The sequence below is a fragment of the Acipenser ruthenus genome, chromosome 5, assembly GCF_902713425.1.
Source record: "Acipenser ruthenus chromosome 5, fAciRut3.2 maternal haplotype, whole genome shotgun sequence".
NCBI classification, from domain to species: Eukaryota; Metazoa; Chordata; class Actinopteri; order Acipenseriformes; family Acipenseridae; genus Acipenser; species Acipenser ruthenus.
In genome coordinates, this window is record NC_081193.1 from 72428901 (window position 1) to 72442872 (window position 13972).

The 13972-nt window shown below is 37.7% G+C and overlaps 1 protein-coding gene across 3 annotated transcripts in view; it reads right to left on the reverse strand.

The window, feature by feature from the left end:
* LOC117403004 (serine/threonine-protein kinase VRK2-like) overlaps positions 1–13972 on the reverse strand; it is a 38945-nt gene that overhangs the window by 10858 nt on the left and 14115 nt on the right. For all 3 annotated transcript variants that reach the window (XM_034004809.3, XM_034004812.3, XM_034004811.1), the window contains 3 exons: positions 11469–11589; positions 7441–7499; positions 4945–5123 (listed from right to left, as the gene is read on the reverse strand). In XM_034004809.3, coding sequence (XP_033860700.1) covers positions 4945–5123; positions 7441–7499; positions 11469–11589 — 359 coding nt within the window. The remainder of the gene's footprint in view (positions 1–4944; positions 5124–7440; positions 7500–11468; positions 11590–13972) is intronic.

Here is a 13972-nt window from a genome sequence, read left to right on the forward strand (position 1 = left end):
TCCTCTCCTCCTGCTTTTGCACCTCGTTGACTACCAGCTTCCTCCTTTGAGCTGGGGCCGCCTTGTGCCATGTAGGAGGAGTTGAACTGAAACCAAGACCCCCTCTTCCATGCTGAACTTGCCCCATGATATCACCAATTCGAAGGGCAGCCTTTGCATCTTCCACAGCTTTCTTTGCCGCCCACTTTCTTCCAGTTTTCAACACAGGTGCTGCCTCCCTTACGCATTTATCGCGTGACTCTACTAAAGTCATTTCCAGTCTGACCTTGGCGCACTTAAACTCCTTGGTTAGAGCAGAGACTGGTAGCTGCAGTATTCCTTTACCATAAAGTCCCACTCTGCTGAGGCAGCGTGGAACTCCCAACCATTTCCTGATGTATGAACTGATTAAAGCTTCCAGCTTCTCTACTGTTGTCAAAGAAACCTCGTACACAGTCAGTGGCCACAGCAACCTCGGCAGTAGACCAAACTGAAAGCACCAGAGTTTTAGTTTACCTGGTAGAGCGCAGCTGTCTATGCTCTTCAACCCTTCCACTGCTTGTTGTCTAACTTCTCCCACACGAACTGTGTCCTTTAGATCCCCGTCGTACCATCTCCCAAGACTCTTCACTGGCTTCTCAGACACTGTTGGTATTGCCTCACCATTAATGAAGAATGTTTTATCTACTACTTTGCCTTTAATTATAGAGATGCTCCTTGATTTAGTGGGCTTGAATTGCATTCGTGCCCATTCAATGTTATTGGTTAATTTGCCCAATAATCGATTAGTGCAGGCTACTGTTGTAGTCATGGTTGTCATGTCATCCATGTATGCTCGAATTGGTGGTAGTCGCATTCCAGAAGCCAAGCGCTCTCCTCCTACTACCCATTTTGATGCCCTAATGATTACTTCCATTGCCATGGTAAAAGCCAGTGGAGAAATGGTGCATCCTGCCATTATTCCAACCTCTAGGCATTGCCATGTAGTGCTGAATTCTGAAGTTGAAAAACTGAATTGCAAATCTCCAAAATAGGCTTTCACTAAATTTGTTATTGTCATCGGTACACTGAAAAAATCAAATGCTGCCCAAAGTAGTTCATGTGGCACTGAACCATATGCATTAGCCAAATCCAGGAATGTCACATGGAGCTCCTTCCTCTCCTTTTTAGCTGATTGAATTTGTTGCCAGATCACATTGATGTGTTCTAAGCAACCTGGGAAACCTGGAATGCCCGCTTTTTGTATTGAAGTGTCAATGAAGCAGTTCTTTAATAGGTAAGCTGACAATCTCTGAGCAATAATGCTGAAGAAAATCTTGCCTTCTACGTTTAATAGGGAAATGGGTCGTTAACCGTGTTGTCCAACGTTGAGTCATCTTCCGCCCCCGCTCTCGCAGACTCTAGGGGTATTTTTCTCTTTAATTTCTTAGAAGCCTTGGGCGGGTGTCTCCAGCATCCTGTAAACACAGAGCTGGATACTGCCGACAAGGGTAGCTAACCCTTACCAGCCCCAATGGGGTCTCTTTCCTCCTGTCAGCTGTCTCTCCAGGCTGTCACAAGGTCTTTCCCTTGTTGCCAGCTGCACTATTCACAGCAGTCACTGGACGTATCCAGATCTTCATGATTTCCATTACACGAGAGTAGATGTTAAAACTTCATGCTGATTTGAACTCGGCTCTCGCCAAGATAAGCACCAACTAAGACGTAGCTTTACAGTAAACTAATGTGATCCATATGTGTCTCCATCCATTTACGTTTCCTTCCATATGATGATGTAGATATCCTTCTGTCTGGTGTTAATGGCTGAAGTGTAATGCTGGCTCCAGGGATCAGCTTATTTTGCCTCCCTGGCGCATCAGCACACACAACGGCTGCGATGCTGGCTCCGGGGATCAACCAAAGTGCGGCCTCCCCAGCGCATCAGCATGACAACCGTCTGGATTGAGCTAAGTAGGGTACATCTCTGGGGTTTTCAAGTGGGCACCTTCCATCCTCAGTGTTTCGTCGACTAGCCCACGAAATGTAATGCAACCACTGAAAATATTGCTACAAAGTAGGAGGCAATTAAACATTAATGTCACTGGCATGAACGCTGGTCTTTTCAGTCTGGAGAAGAACATATATTTAAGGGATGCTATCAAAGATTTAAGCTGATGTCAAAGCAATCCAAAACTGTGCACCTGTGGCCTTGAGGGTTGCCACCTGGCTGCATATTCTCAAGATACTTTAATAAAGGTTTTTTAACTTGCCCCTCTAAACCACAAATTCATGAATTTTAATCAACATGTAAAGTGAGTTTGAATTGTGTGAACTGTCGTTAAATTAAGTATATTGTTTTACTTACTAGTTACCAAAAACACACAGCTGCCCGGGGCGGGAATTACTTCCTGCGTGGATCCTTTCCATATACACAACAAAATGAAATGTGTTATTGAATTGAATAATTTATGTGTTCAGTAAAGAACAAAGCATTTTTTTTTAGATACACTAAAATGTATTGCTTCCTGTGTACTATTTGCAAAGTACAAAGAATTGCCAAGCTGTAAGGTAACTATATCCATAATGTATAAATAATGTAACAATACACAGTGTTGCTGCTGTTTGTTTTCATCCTGATCACCACACTATCCGGGGTGCCAAGGTGAGAACTTCCAAAGGAGTGAGATTTGGGAACACTATTAAAATGTACAGTCTTTTCCTTTCTTTTAAAAAGTGTGAGACTGTATAAATCAATTCCAAAAAAGTGCCTAAAATGAGTGAGTGTCAAATTAAATGAGACTTGGAATGTCTTTACTATATCCCATACATGTTTAAATACAGTAATAAACAAAGAAATCTTACTTATGAATGCATGGACCACTCTAAAAGCTATTGCACGCCCATTACACATATCTGCTTTATCCAAATATAATGAATATTAATTTAATAAACATACATTTCTATTATAAATTATAAATTAGATTTATGAAAAAAATAAAAAAACTATAGTTATAGTTATTTGTTGCTAACCGATGGCCACTGCAAAGGAGTTCTGGGCCATGGTTGTATCTGACTTTTTACCAAATATCAGGTTGTTTTGTGAAAAGATATTTTGGTAACATCTTTGATTAGCCATACCAAAGTAGCATTATTCTCTACAGCGTACACTTTACAGTGTACTCGGCGTGTAATATATTATCTCAGTGCTTGGAAAATAAAAACACAAAAGTAAACTCAAGCATCTGTTATTAAGTGTCTTTTCTTATACTTCTAGAAATCAGAACAAATATGTACTTTGTCTGCTGCAGAAAGTAAATAGTGCTAACAATGGGGTGGGTAAGCCACTTGCTCCAATAAAGCATAATTGTTTCACAAGCGCGAGGTGACGAACAGAAGATCATGAAAGAATGACATAGTTTACTGGCAGTTAATTAGCCATGTAAGGAACCCTTCAAACAGAAATGATTACCATGCAGGTCTACAGATGTCAATATCGCAGCCATTGAAATACTGCTTTTTTTCACTAATTGTAGGCTGCAAGGCTCTTGTGCCAAGGTTTTGCTCCCGAAGAGCTAATTTATGACGGCAAGAATATTTTATGTCTTCAGTTGTAGCAGCTACAAAACTTAGCAAATCATCATGATCTGTGCAGGGACCCTTGAATTTATTTATTTGTCTATTATTATTATTATTATTATTATTATTATTATTATTATTATTATTATTTGTTTATTTAGCAGACGCCTACTAAGGATTTCATACAGTTCAGTGGTTGAAATTAAATATGATGGATACCATTACTAACAAATTCCAAATAATAAAAAGCTGCCCACTCTAGGCTACTCATCTACAATCTGTGGTGCCTGTATTAATTGTGCAAGAAAAAAGAAATGTTATACTTTCATTTTTATAGCTAGTTATTTTTAAGAATACATTCTATCATTTGGTATACTTTAGATTAACAATTTGTAAGTTTATAATAATAATAATGTATTTGATTGAACTTTTTGGTCTCGTGTCAAAAAAATTAAATAAAATCATGGCTGCTGCACGGCTACCTACAGGGGTCAAAGTTTTTTGTTGTTGTTTTTCGTACATAAACTGCAAAATTCTTGAATAATGCTGTGAAAGGCAGTTCTTGGATGTGGCATCTTTCAATTTATTTTCTTCTGTAAAACGAAACTGTTTTTAGCCACCTCTGAATCTGGCCCCTAATAGATTATTGAATTCTGTATGGTTATTATAATGTATTATAATGTATATCTGTACAGTTTTCACCCTGAAAACTGTACAGATAGATAGCTTAAAAGTTCCTTCTACAAACTTCTGGCTCAATATATGAAGTCATGAGCATCATCTATTTTTAAAATCACTGTATATACAGCTATGGCCAAAAGTTTTGCATCACCTTGTAGAATTAACTCATTTTGCTTCATAGAGTCTATTGAAACCTGCTGAATGATGTTACGTTAACATATTCAATTACATACTGCTTCATAGTTTTCCATATACTTAATGAAAAACTGACAATAATTGGAAATTGTGACATTTCAAAATCTAACATGAAATACTGTACTATTATTATGGTTTCTGGTAAACTTTTGTGGTATTATTTTGTAGTTTCTTTGATTACATGATGTTAAACAAAATATCCAAATTATGTTCATATAGTTTTTTTTTTGTTTAAAATTATGCTCAATCCTAAAACCTAGGTGATGCAAAACTTTTGTCCACAGCTGTACTGTGAACAAAAAGAACTGATCCAGTTTCCCACCCACTTTAGGAAGTCTATTTTACTGTTCCCCATCAAGTTCACAGTTTACAGTATTGAACGCTGTATGCTTTGGGGTCACTGCAAGGTTCACAAACATTACTATCTCTTCATCTGGTATAGACAGATAAATCTTCTTTTAGGCAAACCTAAGTGTACAGTAAAGGTTACAACATCTGCAGCCAATTAAACAAAAAGCGTCATATACAACTTACGTTACTCCACTTGGAACCATGTGCTTCCAGTTCCGAAGCAGTGGAAAAATCCAATGGACCTCTGTAGTCTATTTTTGTTTCTCGTAGTCCATCTAAAAGTATATCTTTCAGCAGCTGGTAGTTTGGCCTTTCATCGTATTCCAATGTTTTAACACAGGATAAAAACCTGGCTATTTCACCTAAGTGCAGATAAAAGAGCAAGGTCTTGGTTACTTCTGTACTGCATTGAAATGTTCTCTAGCCAATGGCCTCGGGGACCGATGCTACCCTCCAAATTACTCACTGTATCTCTTGATCCTTTCTATATAAAAGAAAAGGAAAATTAGAATGTTAGTGTAGAGTGCACAGCTCTCTATTCAGTTGATTTCCAGGAGCCGCAAATTATTACAACTTTTCTTTAGTGTCACTTTAACCTTGTTATCAAGTGTTGTTCACAAGGTTACAATCATTACGGATTATTATGATTCAGAGAGGCCCGTAACTAGTCCAGTCACAGTGTATCTGTGCCACAGTCACTCACATTCAAACTTTCAGCAACCGATGACTGTCAAGCAAGTGATGGCTTGCCACGTTTCAGTTACTGCCACGTACGGGCCATTTCACAGTACTGGTAAACTGCTGTTGCAATATTATTGATATCGGTAAGGCATTTTTAAATATTGAGCAGCAGGCCCTGTATTTTTCTTTAAAATGTACTTTTTTTTTTGTCACATATTCAAATGGCATCTAGTTCCTAAAGTGGGTCCCATGGAAAATCTACCATGGTAAACTCACGGTAACTCTAGGCATGTCACGCTATACCGCGGTTATCGTGCGGTGCAGGTTGATGTGTATAATCAATTTTTTTTTTTTTTCTTACATCGGAGTGCGCCATAGTGTTTTTAGGAATGTAATGTATACTGTTGTTGGTTGATTGATGATTTCTGCTTTAGATTTGTTTAACAGCCCCCTCTGACTTTAGGTGTATTGTGTCAGTACTGTATTAACAAATGTACTACATTTTTAGAGTGACTTTGTTGACTGAAAACTAAACTACAAAAGCAAAAGAAACTCTATATTGAAAAACATTTTTAAAAAACCACTCTGCATAATAGCACTTTCTTATGGAATGTTTTTTTTGTAATTACTATTCGTGTAACACTATGTCTGCGTTTGTTTTATTTTTCCCACCATGCTTATTTTCCCCCTCCAACTCTATGAAAGTTAATGGAGTTAATTCATCCTTTTATATATATGGCTCTTATATATATGTTGTATATATATGCAAATTTCAGCATTACAAGAGCCAACCAAATCATGTGAAAGTCGCCTAACGGATTCTACATTCACAGCGTTTTAAAAGTCAAAGCACAGAATCTGCAGACATGTTTCACCCTGTTTGGGGCTCATCAGTGCAGCGCAACTATACTTTGACTTCTGAAAAGCTCAGGAGAGTAAGTAAAAACAAATAGCTTTCGAGTTAAGGGCAGTGAATAGAGAACAATGGGTAATCGGGAAATATGCAAATTTCAGTATTACAAGAGCCAATCAAATTGTGTGTTCTCTATTGTGCGACCCCCCCCCCCCCCCACCCCACACACACTTTTCCGGTTGAGAACCACTGCTGTACTGGATTGCTTCTTGGAGAAAACGAAAGTTGTTAATATTGCAAATAGGTTTAAAAGCATCTAGACTTCAGATTGTTACCTGAACAAAAAAAAAAAACTTTTAAGTGGTTGTTGTCATCCCCTAAATGCAGGGAATGGGTTTGCTACATAAATAACCTCTTAGTACAAATTCACCCTTACTGCTGGCAATCGCATTATCCAGCTGTCACAGTAACACAAAGCACTGTGGAGATGCGCAGGCCCTTTGCAAAGAAAGTAAATTGTGTGCTACACAACCATTTTGTTCATTTGTCCATTTCATTGCAACTTTCATGTAGGATCCCGTGACATGTAAAATGATGAAACCGGGTGTTGCAGGATCCTTTATTTCTCTGCCCACTTTCAAGATTTGAGCCTTAATACAATGATACAGGAGTTCATACATTCCATATATTGGTCCTAAGGAAGGAGTATACAGTATAATTTAAGTTATAATGTATATCACATGCACATTTTCAAATTCAAGACATTAGTGATGCATGTTTTAGTCTTATCTTGAAAGTCCAGAGTGTAACTCTTTACAAGGTTGTGCATAATGCATACTCACACTTCATGAATCCCCTAGAGATGCACATTCCACCCTGCTGCCCTCATAATCATCCTCTCCCTCATGTAAAAATATTACATAATTCAAAAGAAATTATTTTCTACACAGTTTTTGATTTTGAAATACATTTGATGTTGTGTTATGTGATAAGAAAGCAAAATGTGCAGTGCTGCATCAATAGTTTTCAAGGATCTATTGCTTTCTGGCCTCATGATGTCCCAACCTGCACCATGTGATAAGGTCTACCTTCCTCTTATGATCTCATAATCTCCCCTTTCGGAATTCCTGAAGAAACACACTTACCACAGTTGGCTCCAGGGGAAGAACAATGAATTACAGAACCTGGGAGGTTTTCCATAAGCCTTAAAGGGAAATAAAAATAAAATAAATAAATAAATAAAGCAGAAAAAATATTTCAGAGAACGGTCCAAATTCTACTGGCTTTTACCAACTACAATAAAAATTAAACGTACTGTGCAATGAACACAAAAATAGACGATCACTGAACATGCTGCACTTTTATAATTTAGAAAGCAGACAGGAAGAACAACATATAGCAGAAAAGGCAACTACATTGTTCTGTAACTTGAAAATGTGTTTGTAGAAAATGTTACTTTTAAAGCAGACTAACTCACAGATGAGTGTAAACCATATGGAGTAACTAACCACTGTTAGAAACTCCATAAGTTGTACAGATACCAAAACTTGTATTTTACAAGTAATTATCTTTCAGAAATTTGAAGTTGTTAGGTATTAATTAAATGGAATACAGCATGTTAATTACTCAACGCAAAACAATACAGTCCCTCGGTTTCCCTTGTTTACATAATTATTGATTGTCAATCAATAACAATATCAGTGTTTTTTTTAATATAGAACCTGTTGTGATCAAACCAACTAAAACGCATTTATATTTTATAAGCGATTATTTGGCTCGCCTTTCTTTTATCCCTCTGATATTAAATATTTTTTATTTCTTTTGTTCACTTTCCTTAAGTTTCCTTAGAAATATGTCATCTCTGGAATTAATTGTGGGACTTAAGTCCTGCGCAAGGTGTTATATCTAATTAAACTTGACAAAGAAATACATATCCCAGTTTCCCCAGCAGTAGCTCAAGTTAGTATAAGTTCTTGCCAAGAGTCACATTGCTAAGAGTCTAAAGTATCAGTGCATTTGCTAGTTTTGCAACTTATTTCCATTGTCAGTTTACGGTGTCGGTACAGCAGCACAGCAGTAACGTCAGCTCCTTGGATGAGAGGAAAATTTGCTTCCAATCGACTTTTTAAACACTCAATGCGGAAGTTAATTGCCATTGATTGGTACTTGGTTGTAAAGTGTGGAGTAGTGGTTAGGGCTCTGGACTCTTGACCAGAGAGTTGTGGGTTCAATCCCTCGGGGACGCTACTGCTGTACCCTTGAGCAAGGTACTTTACCTAGATTGCTCCAGAAAAAACCCAACTGTATAAATGGGTAATTGTATGTAAAAAATAATGTAATTGTATGTAAAAATAATGTGATATCTTGTAACAATTGTAAGTCACCCTGGATAAGGGCGTCTGCTAAGAAATAAATAATAATAATAAAGATGAGGGAAGAGCAGCTTTTCTTGTTTTGAAATCAACACATTAATAAATAGGTGTGTTTTGATTTCTTGCATACCTGCCGACAAACACTTCTTAACAAGTATTAGCACACACCTAACAAATACCTAAAAGTCTACTAAGTGGAATTGCGTAACTGTAATATATGATGGTATATCACGAGACACACAAACCTGTGTGGACTGCAAGTTCAGCCTGTTAATTCAGCAATAGGTATACAACATAGATCACTACAGGGTGCCAGTAATTAAGCACGTGAGTGTACATTTTCTTACAGGCTGACTATCATCCATAACTATTAAACAAATACAAACTGCACCAGGTTTGCCTAAAAGAAGATTTTATAATGTAGAAACCAAAATTCAAATGTAGTTTGACACTGAAAGAAATGTTTACTATAAAAAGACAGTTACCCACTTTGTTCAGCCCAAATAATGGGTTACAATATGCTATGACTAGCATTATAGGCGATACATGTACCTGTAACCAACCAATAACGGCTAGATTGCATCCACTGCTTGGTAAGGGCACTGTATACTTAATGTAAAGATGTCATGGTCAAGATTACATAAGGAACAAGCACACAGCACCTCTTTCATGACCATGTATATATAGTAGACAATTAGTACATATTTAAAAAGGGTCTGTTTTAAATTACTTTCAAATAAGTGTGCAGTGTGCCATGGAAAGTAATTACGTTGTTTGCAATGGAAGTAATTACATTTTCTTATATATATATATATATATATATATATATATATATATATATATATATTACACACAGTGCCTTGCAAAAGTATTCAGACCCCTGACCAATTCTCTCATATTACTGAATTACAAATGGTACATTGAAATTTCGTTCCTTTTATTTTAAAACACTGAAACTCAAAATCAATTATTGTAAGGTGACATTGGTTTTATGTTGGGAAATATTTTTAAGAAAAATAAAAAACTGAAATATCTTGCTTGCATAAGTATTCAACCCCCACACATTAATATCTGGTAGAGCCACCTTTCGCTGCAATAACAGCTTTAAGTCTTTTGGGGTAAGTATGTACCAGCTTTGCACACAGTGTCGGAGTGATTTTGGCCCATTCTTCTTGGCAGATTTGCTCCAGGTTGTTCAGGTTGGTTGGACGACGCTTGTGGACCGCAATTTTCAAATAGTGCCACAGATTCTCAATGGGACTGAGATCAGGACTTTGACTGGGCCACTGTAGGACATTCACCTTTTTGTTCTTGAGCCACTCCAATGTTGCTTTGGCCTTGTGCTTGGGATCATTGTCCTGCTGAAAGGTGAATTTCCTCCCAAGCTTCAGTTTTTTAGCGGACTGAAGCAGGTTCTCTTGCAGTATTTCCCTGTATTTTGCTCCATCCATTCTTCCTTCAATTTTAACAAGATGCCCAGTCCCTGCTGATGAGAAGCATCCCCACAGCATGATGCTGCCACCACCATACTTCACTGTAGGGATGGTGTGTCTTGAGGCATGGGCAGTGTTAGGTTTGCGCCACACATAGCGCTTTGAGTTTTGGCCAAAAAGCTCTATCTTGATCTCATCTGACCACGGCTTCTTTCTTGCCACCCTCCCATACAGGCCAGTGTTATGCAGAGCTCTTGATATGGTTGACTGGTGCACCATTACTCCACTCCCAGCCACTGAACTCTGTAGCTCCTTCAAAGTGATTGTTGGCCTCTCTGTGGTTTCTCTCACAAGTCTCCTTCTTGTCTGAGCGCTGAGTTTTGAGGGACGGCCTTTTATTATTATTATTATTATTATTTATTTCTTAGCAGACGCCCTTATCCAGGGCGACTTACAATCATAAGCAAATACATTAAGTGTTACAATACAAGTAATACAATATGAGCAGGAAATACAATAACTTTTGTTCAAGCAAAGTACAAGTGTGACAAACCACAATTCAATAATACAGCAGATAATAGTGATAGTTACATTAGGATATGATTAAATACAAAATACTACAGGTTAAACACTTGGCAGATTACAGTATTCTGAAGTACAGGATTAAATGCAGTAAAATAGGGGGTAGATAAGAGCAAAATAAAGCACATTTAAATGAAGGGTGCAGTGCCTGGGTGGTGTGATGCAGTTTCCACTTCCTGATTATTGATCCAACTGTGCTCACTGGGATATCCAAACACTTGGGTATTATTTTGTACCCTTTCCCTAATCTATGCATTTGTATTACTTTATCTCTAACTTCTGTAGAATGCTCTTTGGTCTTCATTTTCCTTCAGATTCATAGCCTGACCAATGATCCTTCAACAGTGGGGTTTTTATCCAGAAAATGTGACAGCAACTTTAATGGTTCACAGGTGGAGGCCAATGGTAAGGTAATTGTGTCCTCGTTAGGGCAATTTCTTTCATCGGTGTAAACTGGGAGCTTCCACAGCACAGGGGTTGAATACTTATGCAAGCAAGATATTTCAGTTTTTTATTTTTCTTAAAAATATTTCCCAACATAAAACCAATGTCACCTTACAATAATTGATTTTGAGTTTCAGTGTTTTAAAATAAAATATCAAACAGAACGAAATTTCAATGTACCATTTGTAATTCAGTAATAAGAGAGAATTGGTCAGGGGTCTGAATAATTTTGCAAGGCACTGTATATTATATATATATATATATATATATATATATATATATATATATATATATATAAAAAATCACCCCCACACATATAACATATATGTAATATATATGTACTCTGTTTTTGCTTCCTGGACAAGCAAGGGCTTCTTCAGGTCTTTCTCCCAGGGCAGCTTTCCACACATCCAATGCAGTAAGCAGTAGCCAAGAATTTCAAGGTCACCCCGTCTGGAAGGTGCTGAGGGATTAAGAGCATGGAAAAAGGAAAGGATGAAGGATTAGAACCTGTTCAAGACAAAATGGCTTTGATTAAACTCCTGTTGATGAAATATGCAAACGCCAAGGTTTTGTTTATTCAGCTGTATCTGGAGTTTAACGCCCAACTTTCTGGCCTTGGTTCACAGACAGGCTTGTGACTTGTTGCAGTTGAAAGAAAGGGTCAGTTTCCTTACCTCCCCCAACCTCATCCTTCCTTAGTCTGGCTTGTCATGTGAACTTGATCCCTGTGGCCTCTGACATGATCCAGACAGCCCATAAACCCAGCTCCGACACTTTCTCAAAGAGCCAAGTAGTAAAACAAAGAAATAAATGTCTGCTGCTAAATTGCTAACACATGTTCCAGGAAGTCCATGGGGTCTGAATCGACCATTCCGAGACCCCAAGTGCAGACTAAACACTGACGGCCTTTCCTGTTCTACCACGCGAGCGCAAAAAAGTTGGAAGATATTACAAAACTGCCATCTAGTGTAGAACCAATAATGCAATTGCTTTGCTTTAAGTTAAGCTTGTTTCAATACACTGCACTGCAGTAGAAAGGCCATGCAGAAGGCTTGTTTTCCTCATTACAGTCACTATTTATTTAATTTGTTTATGAAAATGTTTGTTTTTTAAAGCAAAATATGGCTTGGACACATGCCTTATTGTATTAGATAAGTTAGCAATGTAATACTAGCGTTTCCAGATCCAGTAGAATGCTCTAAAATCCCAAGTGTGCAATTTATTTTTTGTATTTGTGAACACCACTGCACTGTACGATGTCCTAATGCAGGACTTGGCTACCACATTAAAATAAACACCTACTTTCAACTACAGCTATGGCCAAAAGTTTTACATCATCCTATAGAATTAACTAATTTTGCTTCATAGTCGAATCAAACCTGCAGAATAATGTTATGTCAACATATTGAACTATGTAGTTTTCCATATACTTTTCAAAAAACGGACAAATTGAAAAATGTGACATTTCGAAATCTAACATGAAATACTGTTCTACTAGTATGGCTTCCAGTAAAATTTTGCAATGTTATTTTGTTTCTTTGATTACATGATGTTAAATAAAATATCTAAATTAAGTTCACATAGTTTTTTTTTTTTTTATTTATTTATTTTTTATTTATTTTTTATTATGCCTTCATCCTAAAATTATTTTAGCCACAGCTGTACACACTGTTGTATAGCAATTTCATCATTCATAAATCTCCTGTTAACTATGGAATGATTCCATCCATGCATCTGTGTTCAGAAGTTCATTCCTTCCATTTTGGGGATTGCAGGTCTCAGTAGGAACCATATCAACCAAGGTCTGTTTCAAGAGCATATTATTCTCCAACTGCTCCCCTGGAAATCTGTTGGGGGCAGGGCAAACAGACTGTAACAGATACACCACATAGTGCTCTGTGGAAACAAGTGGCCAGGAACTGAGCATTCTTCAAAGTCAATGCAATTATATATATATATATATATACACACAGCTTTGGAAAAAATTAAGAGACCACTGCAAAATTATCAGTTGCTCTGGTTTTTACTATTTATAAGTATGTGTTTGGGTAAAATGAACATTTTTGTTTTATTCTATAAACTACTGACAACATTTCTCCCAAATTCCAAATAAAAATATTGTCATTTGGAGCATTTATTTGCAGAAAATGACAACTGGTCAAAATAACAAAAAAGATGTAGTGTTGTCAGACCTCGAATAATGCAAAGAAAATAAGTTCATATTCATTTTTAAACAACACAATACTAATGTTTTAACTTAGGAAGAGTTCAGAAATCAATATTTGGTGGAATAACCCTGATTTTCAAGCACAGCTTTCATGCATCTTGGCATGCTCTCCACCAGTCTTTCACATTGATGTTGGGTGACTTTATGCCACTCCTGGCGCAAAAATTCAAGCAGCTCGGCTTTGTTTGATGGCTTGTGACCATCCATCTTCCTCTTGATCACATTCCAGAGGTTTTCAGTGGGGTTCAGGTCTGGAGATTGGGCTGGCCATGACAGGGTCTTGATCTGGTGGTCCTCCATCCACACCTTGATGTGTGGCATGGAGCATTGTCCTGCTGGAAAAACCAATCCTCAGAGTTGGGGAACATTGTCAGAGCAGAAGGAAGCAAGTTTTCTTCCAGGACAACCTTGTACTTGGCTTGATTCATGCATCCTTCACAAAGACAAATCTGCCCGATTCCAGCCTTGCTGAAGCACCCCCAGATGAGTCCAATTTTCAGCTTTGCCCAACACCTGGTCGTCTAATGGTTAGACGGAGACCTGGAGAGGCCTACAAGCCACAGTGTCTCGCACCCACTGTGAAATGTGGTGGAGGATTGGTGATGATCTGGGGGTG